This window comes from Staurois parvus, unplaced genomic scaffold (genome assembly GCF_062004578.1).
Source record: "Staurois parvus isolate SC_StPar_1 unplaced genomic scaffold, SC_StPar_1.0 ptg001459l, whole genome shotgun sequence".
NCBI classification, from domain to species: domain Eukaryota; kingdom Metazoa; phylum Chordata; class Amphibia; order Anura; family Ranidae; genus Staurois; species Staurois parvus.
The window spans coordinates 56,160-72,537 of record NW_028319255.1 but is presented as its reverse complement, the minus strand read 5'-3'; the positions used below and the strand labels follow the sequence as shown (position 1 = coordinate 72,537).

The window sequence follows — 16,378 nt, the reverse complement described above, 5'->3', positions numbered from 1 at the left end:
TACTCCCGGGATGAGGCTCGGGTCGGGACCAGAACTACATACAGTACTCCGGGGATGAGGCTCGGGTTGGGACCAGAACTACATACAGTACTCCCGGGATGAGGCTCGGGTTGGGACCAGAACTACATACAGTACTCCCGGGATGAGGCTCGGGTTGGGACCAGAACTACATACAGTACTCCTGGGATGAGGCTCGGGTCGGGACCAGAACTACATACAGTACTCCCGGGATGAGGCTCAGGTTGGGACCAGAACTACATATAGTACTCCCGGGATGAGGCTCGGGTCGGCACCAGAACTACATACAGTACTCCCGGGATGAGGCTCGGGTCGGGACCAGAACTACATACAGTACTCCCGGAATGAGGCTCGGGTTGGGACCAGAACTACATACAGTACTCCCGGGATGAGGCTCGGGTCGGGACCAGAACTACATACAGTACTCCCGGGATGAGGCTCGGGTTGGGACCAGAACTACATACAGTACTCCCGGGATGAGGCTCAGGTTGGGACCAGAACTACATATAGTACTCCCGGGATGAGGCTCGGGTTGGGACCAGAACTACATACAGTACTCCCGGGATGAGGCTCGGGTTGGGACCAGAACTACATACAGTACTCCCGGGATGAGGCTCGGGTTGGGACCAGAACTACATACAGTACTCCCGGGATGAGGCTCGGGTCGGCACCAGAACTACATACAGTACTCCGGGGATGAGGCTCGGGTTGGGACCAGAACTACATACAGTACTCCCGGGATGAGGCTCGGGTTGGGACCAGAACTACATACAGTACTCCCGGGATGAGGCTCGGGTTGGGACCAGAACTACATACAGTACTCCCGGGATGAGGCTCGGGTTGGGACCAGAACTACATACAGTACTCCCGGGATGAGGCTCGGGTCGGGACCAGAACTACATACAGTACTCCCGGGATGAGGCTCGGGTTGGGACCAGAACTACATACAGTACTCCCGGGATGAGGCTCGGGTCGGCACCAGAACTACATACAGTACTCCCGGGATGAGGCTCGGGTTGGGACCAGAACTACATACAGTACTCCCGGGATGAGGCTCGGGTCGGGACCAGAACTACATACAGTACTCCCGGGATGAGGCTCGGGTCGGGACCAGAACTACATACAGTACTCCCGGGATGAGGCTCGGGTCGGCACCAGAACTACATATAGGATTCTATAGACGTCAGTCTGAACTTCTCTCTGATTTTGTCTTCCAGGGAGAACGGATCTCTTCCCAAGGAGGTGAACTTTGATGGCAACAGACTGAAATTCCCGGGGCCCCTGAGTGTGGCGGACGCAGGTCTCTATATCTGCCAGGCATCCAATGGCGTGGGCAGCAGACAGGCCAGTGTCAGCGTCTATATATCCGGTCAGTATACAGCCCAGAGGGGTCTGAGGTGTCTAATATGTATATATACAGTATATATGTGTGTAGTGACATCACATATGAAGCCCCGCCCACTTCATACACCCCCCCCATCTATACATGAGCACAGAGCTCACCCAGATGATGTGATATTGGGGATCATATCGATGGTGATATTTTGGGGGTCCGGATCACTAGCCGGTCACGTCTTCCTAGGAAGAGAAGCAAAGCAGCTCATCTGCAGCATAAAGCAACAAAACCGTCCAAAAACGGGTCCAAAACACAGCTCACCGCCAGCATACACTTGTCCCACAACAGGGTGTAAAGTCCCCACCGGCCCCAGAGGTCCAGAAGAGGTCCCCCCAGTCCACCAGCCCCCCGCGTCCATCAGCCCCCCGCTATCTCTCACCTCATGGAGACCTGTGGGCTGATTCCTGCCCTATCCGCCCTCCCTGCAGGGGGGTTAACCCTTTCAGGACTGAAGGACCCATAGTCAAAGTTGGAGGGTCTTTCCCACCCAAAATCTCTGCCAGATTCCGGAACCCATGAAAACTGCTAATCAGTGTTCCCTCATTAATTGATCCCCCAAGAACCCCCCACCGTGCATGGGTGAGAACCCCTGGGTACCCCCTTAAAGGCACTACAACCCAAACAATGGGGACTCATATCTTACCCATCTCTGAGGTCCTATACACCTAATAAATGACATGAGATGGGATCACTGACTGCGCTACAAACCCCTCCACCGCCCTGGAGGTGCAGAGAGCGCCCAGCATTGGTGTGAATGGAAACTCCCACTGTAACAGTACAATGTGTGTGCAGTGTGTGTGCAGTGTGTGTGTATGCAGTGTGTGTGTGTGTGTGTGTGTGTATGCAGTGTGTGCAGTGTGTGTGTATGCAGTGTGTGTGTGTGTATGCAGTGTGTGCAGTGTGTGTGTATGCAGTGTGTGTGTGTGTGTGTATGCAGTGTGTGTGTGTGTGTGTATTGTGTGTGTATGCAGTGTGTGCAGTGTGTGTGTATGTTTGTATGTGTGTGCAGTGTGTGTGTATGCAGTGTGTGTGTGTGTGTGTGTGTGTGTGTGTGTGTGTGTGTGTGTGTGTGTTGTGTGTGTATGCAGTGTGTGTGTATGTTTGTATGTGTGTGCAGTGTGTGTATAAGCAGTGTGTGTGTATGCAGTGTGTGCAGTGTGTGTGTGTGTGTGTGTGTGTGTGTGTATGCAGTGTGTGCAGTGTGTGTGTGTGTGTGTGTGTGTGTGTGTGTGTGTGTGTGTGTGTGTGTGCAGTGTGTGTATGCAGTGTGTGTATATAGTGAGTGTATGCAGTGTGTGTGTGTGTGTGTATTGTGTGTGTATGCAGTGTGTGTGTGTATTGTGTGTGTATGCAGTGTGTGTGTGTATAGTGTGTGTATGCAGTGTGTGCAGTATGTGCAGTGTGTGTATAAGCAGTGTGTGTGTATAGTGTGTGTATGCAGTGTATGCAGTGTGTGTGTATATGCAGTGTGTGTGTATAGTGTGTATATGCAGTGTATGCAGTGTGTGTATAGTGTGTATATGCAGTGTGTGTATTGTGTGCAGTGTGTGTGTATAGTGTGTATGCAGTGTATGCAGTGTGTGTGTGTGTGTGTATGCAGTGTGTGTGTGTATTGTGTGTGTATGCAGTGTGTGTGTGTATAGTGTGTGTATGCAGTGTGTGTGTGTATGCAGTGTGTGTGTGTGTATAGTGTGTGTATGCAGTGTGTGCAGTATGTGCAGTGTGTGTATAAGCAGTGTGTGTGTATAGTGTGTGTATGCAGTGTATGCAGTGTGTGTGTATATGCAGTGTGTGTGTATAGTGTGTATATGCAGTGTATGCAGTGTGTGTATAGTGTGTATATGCAGTGTGTGTATTGTGTGCAGTGTGTATGCAGTGTATGCAGTGTGTGTATTGTGTGCAGTGTATGCAGTGTGTGTATTGTGTGCAGTGTGTGTGTATAGTGTGTATGCAGTGTATGCAGTGTGTGTATAGTGTGTATATGCAGTGTGTGTATTGTGTGCAGTGTGTGTGTGTGTGTGTATGCAGTGTATGCAGTGTGTGTATAGTGTGTATATGCAGTGTGGGTGTGTGTATGCAGTGTATGCAGTGTGTGTATATAGTGTGTGTATAGTGTGTATATGCAGTGTGTGTATATGCAGTGTGTGTGTATATGCAGTGTATGCAGTGTGTGTATAGTGTGTATATGCAGTGTGTGTGTGCGAGTTCAGACACCAGCGAGTATTCTCTCTAAGTAGGGCTGCCCCCTGGTGGGTATAATTGGGACTTGTTGGCCATGTTATCCTCCGTCACGCCAGGAAGTCTGCGCTGTGCTCAGTCTCTGTGTGACTCTTCTGATGACTCTGCAGGAATATGATTCTCGCTGTGTGCTCGGGGGTCTGTGTACAGCTCATTATGACCCCCAATGCAGCGTCACAGAGCTCACAATTTGGGCACGGTGGGTGAGGTGTGGTTGGGGTGGGGAGGGAACTTCAAAGTGAAGTCTACATGAAAAGCTAGAATTAGAGAGAAGAGACATGAAAGTCTTCTCTGCCCACCTGATGGAGGATTGGAACCTCAGACAACACGATACAAGAAGGTGGTCCAGAGACAGGCAGATGTCCCCATCACACTCCAAGCCCTAAATCCACACTCCCAGACAAAACTCCACATTCTGGGACCCAACTCCACACTCCTGGACACAACTCCTCCAAGACCCAACTCCAGATTCCAAGACTCAACTCCACACTCCAAGACTCAACTCAACACTCCAAGACCCAACTCCAGATTCCAAGACTCAACTCCACACTCCAAGACCCAACTCCAGATTCCAAGACTCAACTCCACACTCCAAGACCCAACTCCAGATTCCAAGACCCAACTCCACACTCCTGGACACAACTCCTCCAAGACCCAACTCCAGATTCCAAGACCCAACTCCACACTCCAAGACCCAACTCCACACTCCAAGACTCAACTCCACACTCCAAAACTCAACTCCACACTCCAAGACCCAACTCCGCACTCCAAGACCCAACTCCACACTCCAAGACTCAACTCCACACTCCAAAACTCAACTCCACACTCCAAGACCCAACTCCGCACTCCAAGACCCAACTCCGCACTCCAAGACTCAACTCCACACTCCAAGACTCAACTCCACACTCCAAGACCCAACTCCGCACTCCAAGACTCAACTCCACACTCCTGGACACAACTCCTCCAAGACCCAACTCCACACTCCAAGACCCAACTCCACACTCCAAGACTCAACTCCACACTCCTGGACACAACTCCTCCAAGACCTAACTCCACACTCCAAGACTCAACTCCAGACTCCAAGACCCAAATCCAGACTCCAAGACCCAACTCCACACTCCAAGACTCAACTCCACACTCCAAGACCCAACTCCACACTCCAAGACTCAACTCCGCACTCCAAGACCCAACTCCGCACTCCAAGACTCAACTCCACACTCCAAGACTCAACTCCACACTCCAAGACCCAACTCCACACTCCAAGACTCAACTCCACACTCCAAGACCAAACTCCGCACTCCAAGACTCAACTCCACACTCCTGGACACAACTCCTCCAAGACCCAACTCCACACTCCAAGACTCAACTACAGACTCCAAGACTCAACTCCACACTCCAAGACCCAACTCCACACTCCAAGACTCAACTCCACACTCCAAGACCCAACTCCACACTCCAAGACCCAACTCCACACTCCAAGACTCAACTCCACACTCCTGGACACAACTCCTCCAAGACCCAACTCCACATTCCAAGACTCAACTCCAGACTCCAAGACCCAGCTCTACATACCAAGACCCAACTCTAAACTTAGAGTCCCAACTCCACATTCTGAGACCCAACTCCACACTCTAAGACCCAACTCCACACTCCAAGACTCAACTTCACACTCCAAGACCCAACTCCACACTCCAAGACTCAACTCCACACTCCAAGACCCAACTCCACACTCCAAGACCCAACTCCACACTCCAAGACTCAACTCCACACTCCTGGACACAACTCCTCCAAGACCCAACTCCACATTCCAAGACTCAACTCCAGACTCCAAGACCCAGCTCTACATACCAAGACCCAACTCTAAACTTAGAGTCCCAACTCCACATTCTGAGACCCAACTCCACACTCTGACTTCTAACTCCTCACTCCAAGACTCAACTCCACACTTCGAGTTCTAACTGCACACTCCGAGTCCCAGCTCCACACTGAGACCCAACTCCACACTCCTGGACTTAACTTCATACTCCAAGACCCAACTCTACACTCCAAAACCCAACTCCACACTCCAAGTCCCAACTCCACACTCCGAGTCCCAACTCCGCACTCCGAGTCCCAGATCCACACTCCAAGACCCAACTCTACATTCCAAGACCCAACTCTACATACCAAGACCCAACTCTACACTTAGAGTCCCAACTCCACATTCTGAGACCCAACTCCACACTCTGACTTCTAACTACTCACTCCAAGACCCAACTCTACACTCCAAGATTCCACTCCACATTCCAAGTCTTAAATCCACATTCCCAGAAAAAACTGCTCCAAGACCAAATTCCACATTCCAAGTCCCAGATCCATACTCTCGGATCCTACTCCACATTCTGAGACCCAATTCAACACTCCCATACCTACCTCCACACGCCAAAACCCAACTCCACATTACCAGACCCAAATCCACACTCTCGAACCCAACTCCACGCTGTTCGACCCAACTTCACACTCTTGGACCTAACTTCACGCTCTGAAACCCAACTCCGCACTCTGGGACCCAACTCCACACTTCAAGACCCAAACCACACACTCTGAAACCCAATTCCACGCTCCGAGACCCAGCTTCACATTCCAAAACCCAACTTCATGCTCCGAGTCCCAAGTCTTCAAGACATCTCCTGAGGTTTGTCTAGTTATAGTTTCCTAGCAGAACTTCTTGTTCTGTCTACTTTTTGTGGCCAGTATTGAGCCAAATGAACATGTCACCTTCCTGCAGGTAAGTTTTCATAGTGTACAGTAAATAATGAATTGTGGAGTGATACACTAAGCAGGGCCAGGTTAGGATGCCAGAAATCAGCACAGAGACATTTTGTCTGTAGGTCACTCCATTATATTTCCATCATTTGGCCCCTGTAGACGGCCTCCATTAGAATTACTGTCCGGGAATGAATGGGTTAATATCATGTGATCACGTCATATCCCTCTCCTCTGAGCCCAAGTGGAATACAAATCATCAGTCTAGTATTACCAATAGCTCTTCATACTTCACCTCATGGGTCATCTTCATCCTTCTTTTCATCCACAGAGAATGAGCCCAGGAAGGTGGACCTTATGTCTGTGTCACTGGTGTCGGTGGCTGTGGTGACCGCCATCCTGCTGGTGATCCTGGTGATAACGGTTGTTCTGGTGAATCGCCATCATAAAAGGAAAACAAAGAGACTCTCCGAGAAAATGTATGTTCCAGGACCAGGAGTCTTCCTTCCCCTTCTACCATCATATATGCAGCCAGGGGCAGATGGGGGATACAACTAGGGCAGATAGAATGGGAAGATACAACCAGGGGCAGAAAGGAGAATATTTGGGGGTCTGGGGCCCTCTGTAGTGGAGGTGTGGGATATGAGGGTCTGGGACCCTCTGTAATAGGAGCAGAGGATCTGGTGGTTTGGGGTCCTTTGTAATAGAGGCAAAGGATCTGGGGCTCTCTGTAATAGAGACAGGAGAACTGTGGCCCTTTGAAGTAAAGGTAGGGGATCTGGGGGTCTAGGGCCCTCTGTAATAGAGGCAGGGAATCTGGGGGTCTGGGGCCCTCTGTAATAGAGGCAGGAGATCTGGGGGTCTGGGGCCCTCTGTAATACAAGCAGGGGGTCTGGGGTCTTCTGTAATAAATACAGGAGACCTGGGGGTCTAAAGACTCTGTAATAGGGACAGAGGATCTGGGGCCCTCTGTAATTGGGACAGAGGATTTGGGGCTCTCTGTAATGTAGGCAGGGGATCTGAGGGTCCAGGGCCTTCTGTAAATGGGACAGTGGATCTGGGGCCCTTGGTATTAGAGACAAGGAATGTGGGGGTTTGGATCCCTCGGTATTAGAGACAGGAGATCTGGGGTCTGGGGCCCTCTGTAATTGGGACAAACAAGATAGTGGTCTGGAGCCCTCTGTAATGGAGATAGCGGATCTGGGACAGGGCATCTGGAGGTCTAGGGCCCTCTGTAATGCCAGGTGTTGTACAATGTATGGGTCCAGTTAGGCATGTTATCCCACCATACAGGACAAGCTCTGATGTCTCCTGCTATCCGCATACCATAGTCAGTAAATTGTTTCATGTTTTTCAGAGAGGAACTTTCTACGTTATCCCGACAGACATCGAGGAGAAGACTTTCCACCTCGGCCAGCACAGACACTCGGATGCAGGTGAGGGAAGGGCACCACCTCACACTATATATTCCTTTCCTGAATGGTTCCTGGTGGGACTTGGTGTGGAATGGTTCCTGGTGGGGCTTGGTTTGGAATGGTTCCTGGTGGGACTTGGTGTGGAATGGCTCCTGGTGGGACTTGGTGTGAAATGGTTCCTGGTGGGACTTGCTGTGGAATGATTCCTGGTGGGACTTCTATGTTTTGTACTCAGGACTTCTCTATTCCTACCGACTGCCGGCACTAATGATGAAGACCAAGCAACAGTTCTGATGGAACCCCAACCAGATAACTGCTGTCTTTCTCTTCTGTTTCAGCTGGAAGAAAGTCTCCATATGAGGCATCACCCCGACAGCCTGAGGGACCCCAGTATCAGCTCAATAATGGTGAGGACCCTCCCCCCACATTCACACCCTGCCAGGGGCCCTCTGATCGAGGCCCATTATATGTACCATGTCTCCCCCTGGTGGACACAAAGCTAACTGACAGATTTTCTTTACAAAGATCGAATTTCTTGGACATCGTGTTGAGCAGATTTGTGCCGCGTATATTATGGGGATAGAATTGTCTTCCAGCAGTTATCAATTCTCAGATTTATTCTCATATTGGACCAAGACAGCCCAACCTTCCCAGTGATGATATATACCAATACTAATTATACTGTACAGACCATAGGGCCAACGACTATAGGGGCAGGTTTATGGGCTATACGGGGGCGACTGTATGGATTATAGGGGGCGACTGTATGGTTTATAGGGGGCGACTGTATGGTTTATAGGGGGCGACTGTATGGGCTATAGGAGGTGACTGTATGGGCTATAGGGGTGACTGTATGGACTATAGGGGTGACTGTATGGGCTATAGGGGGCGACTGTATGGGCTATAGGGGTGACTGTATGGACTATAGGGGTGACTGTATGGACTATAGGGGGTGACTGTATGGGCTATAGGGGGTGACTGTATGGACTATAGGGGTGACTGTATGGACTATAGGGGGCGACTGTATGGACTATAGGGGGCGACTGTATGGTTTATAGGGGGCGACTGTATGGTTTATAGGGGGCGACTGTATGGGCTATAGGAGGTGACTGTATGGACTATAGGGGTGACTGTATGGACTATAGGGGTGACTGTATGGACTATAGGGGGTGACTGTATGGGCTATAGGGGGTGACTGTATGGACTATAGGGGTGACTGTATGGACTATAGGGGGCGACTGTATGGTTTATAGGGGGCGACTGTATGGGCTATAGGAGGTGACTGTATGGACTATAGGGGTGACTGTATGGACTATAGGGGTGACTGTATGGACTATAGGGGGTGACTGTATGGGCTATAGGGGGTGACTGTATGGACTATAGGGGTGACTGTATGGACTATAGGGGTGACTGTATGGACTATAGGGGGTGACTGCATGGACTATAGGGGTGACTGTATGGACTATAGGGGGTGACTGTATGCACTATAGGGGGTGACTGTATGGACTATAGAGGTGACTATAGGGGTGACTGTATGGACTATAGGGGTGACTGTATGCACTATAGGGGTGACTGTATGGACTATAGGGGGTGACTGTATGCACTATAGGGGGTGACTGTATGCACTATAGGGGTGACTGTATGGACTATAGGGGGTGACTGTATGGACTATAGAGGGTGACTGTATGGACTATAAGGGGTGACTGTATGGACTATAGGGGGTGACTGTATGCACTATAGAGGGTGACTGTATGGACTATAGAGGGTGACTGTATGGACTATAGGGGGTGACTGTATGGACTATAGGGGGTGACTGTATGGACTATAGAGGGTGACTGTATGGACTATAAGGGGTGACTGTATGGACTATAGGGGGTGACTGTATGCACTATAGAGGGTGACTGTATGGACTATAAGGGGTGACTGTATGGACTATAGGGGGTGACTGTATGGACTATAGGGGGTGACTGTATGGACTATAGGGGGTGACTGTATGGACTATAAGGGGTAACTGTATGCACTATAGAGGGTGACTGTATGCACTATAGAGGGTGACTGTATGGACTATAAGGGGTGACTGTATGGACTATAAGGGGTGACTGTATGGACTATAAGGGGTGACTGTATGGACTATAGAGGGTGACTGTATGGACTATAGGGGGTGACTGTATGGACTATAGGGGGTGACTGTATGGACTATAGGGGGTGACTGTATGGACTATAGGGGGTGACTGTATGGACTATAAGGGGTAACTGTATGCACTATAGAGGGTGACTGTATGCACTATAGAGGGTGACTGTATGCACTATAGAGGGTGACTGTATGGACTATAAGGGGTAACTGTATGGACTATAGGGGGTGACTGTATGGACTATAAGGGGTGACTGTATGGACTATAAGGGGTAACTGTATGCACTATAGGGGTGACTGTATGGACTATAGGGGGTGACTGTATGGACTATAGAGGGTGACTGTATGGACTATAGAGGGTGACTGTATGGACTATAGGGGGTGACTTTATGCACTATAGGGGGTGACTGTATGCACTATAGAGGGTGACTGTATGGACTATAGAGGGTGACTGTATGGACTATAGGGGGTGACTGTATGGACTATAAGGGGTGACTGTATGGACAATATGGGGTGCTTGTATGGACTGGTGACTGTATGGACTATAGGGGGTGAGAAAAAGGAGAGAAGCGCCTCTAAGTGCAATAAGTCTTTTAATTCAAGTCTAAGTGTAGAAACACTCACATGTGTGAAGTAATCATAAGCATAAAAACCGTGGTAACAATCGTTAGCGGTGGGGTGGTGACCCGGGTGAAGAGCCGTCATCTCTCTGCGATGTGGGGAGGTCAGCTCTCGGCTGGAACAGCGTGGTGGCTGGAGGGGGAACAGCGGTGAGGCCAGCCTTCATGCACGTCCTCCCTCAGAGCCGGATGGAACGTAGCGGCGGCGTGGCCGTGATGACGTCAGATCCCAGGGTGCACTGCGACGCGTTTCGGAGCATGCACTGGCCGTGGAAGGCGGAAGTGCACTCCTTTTTCAAGCAGGCCTATAAGGGGTGACTGTATGCACTATAGGGGGTGACTGTATGCACTATAGGGGGTGACTGTATGGTCTATAAGGGGTGACTGTATGGTCTATAAGGGGTGACTGTATGGGTTACATAGGGGTGACTGTATGGTCTATAAGGGGTGACTGTATGCACTATAAGGGGTGACTTTATGGGTTACATAGGGGTGACTGTATGGGCTATAGAGGGTGACTGTATGGACAATATGGGGTGACTGTATGGACTATAGAGGGTGACTGTATGGACAATATGGGGTGACTGTATGGACTATAGAGGGTGACTGTATGGACAATATGGGGTGACTGTATGGACTATAGAGGGTGACTGTATGGACTATAGGGGGTGACTGTATGGACTATAGGGGGTGACTGTATGGACTATAGAGGGTGACTGTATGGACTATAGGGGGTGACTGTATGGTCTATAAGGGGTGACTGTATGGACTATAAGGGGTGACTGTATGGACTATAGGGGTAACTGTATGCACTATAGGGGTGACTGTATGGACTATAGGGGGTGACTGTATGGACTATAGGGGGTGACTGTATGGACTATAGGGGGTGACTGTATGGACTATAGGGGGTAACTGTATGGACTATAGGGGGTGACTGTATGGACTATAGGGGGTGACTGTATGGACTATAGGGGGTGACTGTATGGTCTATAAGGGGTGACTGTATGGACTATAAGGGGTGACTGTATGGACTATAGGGGTGACTGTATGGACTATAGGGGGTGACTGTATGGACTATAGGGGGTGACTGTATGGACTATAGGGGGTGACTGTATGGACTATAGGGGGTGACTGTATGGACTATAGGGGGTGACTGTATGGACTATAGGGGGTGACTGTATGGTCTATAAGGGGTGACTGTATGGACTATAAGGGGTGACTGTATGGACTATAAGGGGTGACTGTATGGACTATAGGGGTAACTGTATGCACTATAGGGGGTGACTGTATGGACAATATGGGGTGCTTGTATGGACTGGTGACTGTATGGTCTATAGGGGTGACAATATCTGTTAATAGTTCTTTTCCTCTTCTGCATACTGAGCCCCATTTTTGTCCCTTGGCAGGGGGAAGAGATGGATCGGCGTAGTTATTCCACCCTGACGACTGTGCGGGAGACAGAGACCCAGACGGAGCTCCTTTCCACAGTACCGGATGAGGAGGTGAAGGAGGAGAGCGAGGGCGAGCAGGAGGAGGCGATGGATGATAAAGAGCTGGAACACAGTGAACGAGGCAGCACTGAAGTCATAGAAAACCAGCCATTCATCAAACAGGGAATGATGCATTTCTATCAGGAGAATGGGACCTTACGTGCCAAGCCAAGTACCAATGGGATCTACATCAATGGTAGAGGGCACCTGGTATAACTGGACCACCCAGACTGAACATCAATGGTATGGGGCACCTGGTATAACTGGACCACCCAGACTGAACATCAATGGTATGGGGCACCTGGTATAACTGGACCACCCAGACTGAACATCAATGGTATGGGGCACCTGGTATAACTGGACCACCCAGACTGAACATCAATGGTATGGGGCACCTGGTATAACTGGACCACCCAGACTGAACATCAATGGTATGGGGCACCTGGTATAACTGGACCACCCAGACTGAACATCAATGGTATGGGGCACCTGGTATACCACCCAGACTGAACATCAATGGTATGGGGCACCTGGTATAACTGGACCACCCAGACTGAACATCAATGGTATGGGGCACCTGGTATAACTGGACCACCCAGACTGAACATCAATGGTATGGGGCACCTGGTATAACTGGACCACCCAGACTGAACATCAATGGTATGGGGCACCTGGTATAACTGGACCACCCAGACTGAACATCAATGGTATGGGGCACCTGGTATAACTGGACCACCCAGACTGAACATCAATGGTATGGGGCACCTGGTATACCACCCAGACTGAACATCAATGGTATGGGGCACCTGGTATACCACCCAGACTGAACATCAATGGTATGGGGCACCTGGTATAACTGGACCACCCAGACTGAACATCAATGGTATGGGGCACCTGGTATAACTGGACCACCCAGACTGGACATCAATGTTATGGGGAACCTGATATAACTGGACCACCCAGACTGAACATCAATGGTATGGGGCACCTGGTATAACTGGACCACCCAGACTGGACATCAATGTTATGGGGAACCTGATATAACTGGACCACCCAGACTGTATGGGAGAAGGACAAAGAGCCATACCAATAAACTGAAGACACCCTTACTTCTCCCACACTGACGGTCCTCATAGTGCCGCCATCTGACTGTATTTTTGCTGGTCACACATAAGCTACGGTGGCCATTATTGTTATCCCAGGTGAAGCCCCAGACTGCAGTCAGTATTGCTCAGGTTACATTGCTGGTGCGATGGAGATTATATGCCTTTATAATGGACATGACCGCACTGGGACTCTCTGACATGTCTGGGTTTTTGCAGATGTTGTACAACACAGAATGGGGTGTGAACCCAGATAATGGGAATGCAGCCTCTTCACTCTCAGCCATCAGTCTGTGGACCCTTTAATACCTGTCTACAGGATATCTCACCATGTGCCTGTCCAATCTAGGCAAAGGCTGAACATACTGCCAAATGGGAGCCACACCATGACATGGACCTCTTCTGTACAATATGACACGGATCTCCTCTGTACAAAATGCCATGGACCTCCTCTGTACAATATGCCATGGACCTCCTCTGTACAATATGCCATGGACCTCCTCTGTACAATATCACATGGACCTCCTCTGTACAGTATGCCATGAACCTCCTTTGTACAATACGCCATGGACCTCCTCTGTACAATATAACAGGGATCTCCGCTGTACAGTATGCCATGGACCTCCTCTGTTCAAATACGCCATGGACCACCTCTGTACAATAAAACATAGACCTCTTATGTACAATATGACATGGACCTCCCCTGTACAATATGACATTGAGCTCTTCTGTCCAATATGACATGGACCTCTTCTGTACAATATAACATGGACCTCTTCTGTACAATATAACATGGACCTCTTCTGTAGAATATGACATGGACCTCTTCTGTACAATATAACATGGACCTCTTCTGTACAATATAACATGGACCTCTTCTGTAGAATATGACATGGACCTCCCCTGTACAATATGACATGGAGCTCTTCTGTCCAATATGACATGGACCTCTTCTGTACAATATAACATGGACCTCTTCTGTAGAATATGACATGGACCTCTTCTGTACAATATAACATGGACCTCTTCCATACAACATGACATAGACCTCTTCCATACAACATGACATAGACCTCTTCCATACAACATGACATGGACCTCTTCCATACAACATGACATGGACCCTAACCCTCTTCTGTCCAATATGACATGGACTTCTTCCATACAACATGACATGGACCTCTGTACAATATGACATGGAGCTCTTCCTTACAATATGACATGGACCTCTTCCATACAACATGACATGGACTTCTGTCCAACATGACATGGACCTCTTCTGTCCAATATGACATGGACTTCTTCCATACAACATGACATGGACCTATTCTGTCCAATATGACATGGACCTCTTCCATACAACATGACATGGACTTCTGTCCAATATGACATGGACCTCTTCTGTCCAATATGACATGGACCTCCTCTGTCCAATATGACATGGACCTCTTCCATACAACATGACATGGACCTCTGTACAATATGACATGGACCTCCTCTGTAGAATACATTTTTGGTCCTGATCCTAGCAGTGTTTGAGGGGAGCCACTTCCACACAATAAAAAGCTCCCTAGGGAAGTGTCACAGGGGTCCCTCAGCACATTAAAGGTAGTTCCGGCCAAAACCTCATTTTGTATTGAAGAGTGTAGGAAGGGTTAGAACCTCTATCAAGTATTTATTGCTATTTGTGTCCCCATCAAAATGTAAATCTCCCCAAAATAGTTGAACAGCCCACCTCTGACAGTTGTCACCAGAACAATGTCACCCTCTACTGCTGTTCTGGTGGCAACTGAGAAATGTTAGCTTCCCCCAGGTAGTGAGTTCTTTCTCCTCGATGGGGACACGGACGTAATATGAAGCTGACAGAGGATTTAACCCTTTCACATGGAGTCTAGATTTACACTTTCACGTGTATGGGTAATGTGAAGGCCATCTCAGCCCTTCTTGGTCATGGTTGGTATAAATGGTGCTGCCACAGATTCTTGGACATGGTGTCACCCCTCCTATCAGCCTGTCTGTGTTCCCATTGGATGATCTCAGAGAAGGGCTCAGACCACACACAGCCTTCTCTTGTACAAGTTAATAAGCTGAGGTTTGTAGGTCACTGAACGGCCCCCGATGTAAGTAAGTTGAACCCTTTCCTTGGAGAATCGTATTATTGATATTTGCTCTGTGTAATGTATAAGAAGCCTCTCCAGGCAGCGTCCCTCCCCCCAAGCACCGGATATTGTAACTGCCCCAAGGAGGGTGAGGATGGGGCAGATGAGTGCCGCTCAGGGAAGGAACTGATGTTCATGGAGAACAGATTGTGAAAGAGGGCTGGAGGAGACAACTGATGGATCTTCTGCCCAACGGCTCATCATTGACCAGCTCCCAGCCTGTGAGATGCAGTAAGGCGGAGGGGTGATGAAAAGGATAACTGCCGCTCATCTGTAATGCTCCCACTTCTAGTTGCTATAGGAGACGGCACTTTATACGTCATCCTCATCCTTACTATCTCTGTAGATTGATTGTGTCCCTCAGGGGCCCCATTGGGATGGACTGACCTGTACATAGCTCTGTAAATAAGTCGTCAGTCAGGAAGTTGTATTTATATGCAATGTATATATTTTCTACTTGTTGTATTTATATCAGGGTGTCGAGGATTGGCCGCCATCCCGCGCAATTCTCTACAAAACTGATTGTTACATGAAGATGATTGTTTGTAAATGAGAAATAAGGGGGATGTGAACCGTCCTGTGTGTGTCTGTCATTTCCTCACCTGGTACCACCCATGTGCCAGAACCGGACCTCACCCATCCAACACCGGCAGCATGAAGGGGAGGAGGGGCAAACTGAGAGCCATGGGGGAGGGACATACCGAGAGCCATGGAGGAGGGGCATACTGAGAGCAGAACTGCGGAGGAGGGGCATACCAAGAGCAGAATAGCAGAGGAGGGGCATACCGAGAGCCATGGAGGAGGGGCATACCGAGAGCCATGGAGGAGGGGCATACTGAGAGCCATGGGGGAGGGACATACCGAGAGCCATGGAGGAGGGGCATACTGAGAGCCATGGGGGAGGGACATACCGAGAGCCATGGGGGAGGGGCATACTGAGAGCCATGGAGGAGGGGCATACTGAGAGCCATGGGGGAGGGGCATACCGAGAGCCATGGAGGAGGGGCATATTGAGAGCAGAACTGCGGAGGAGGGGCATACCAAGAGCAGAATAGCGGAGGAG

At 49.6% G+C, this 16,378-nt stretch overlaps 1 protein-coding gene across 1 annotated transcript in view; it reads left to right on the top strand.

The window, feature by feature from the left end:
- Positions 1–15,892, top strand: part of NECTIN4 (nectin cell adhesion molecule 4) — a 45,066-nt gene extending 29,174 nt beyond the window's left edge. Inside the window, 5 exon segments of the mRNA XM_089662356.1 lie at positions 1,236–1,387; positions 6,729–6,876; positions 7,755–7,833; positions 8,151–8,219; positions 11,970–15,892. Coding sequence (XP_089518482.1) covers positions 1,236–1,387; positions 6,729–6,876; positions 7,755–7,833; positions 8,151–8,219; positions 11,970–12,269 — 748 coding nt within the window. The 3' untranslated portion in view covers positions 12,270–15,892.
- Positions 15,893–16,378: the final 486 nt, after the last annotated feature.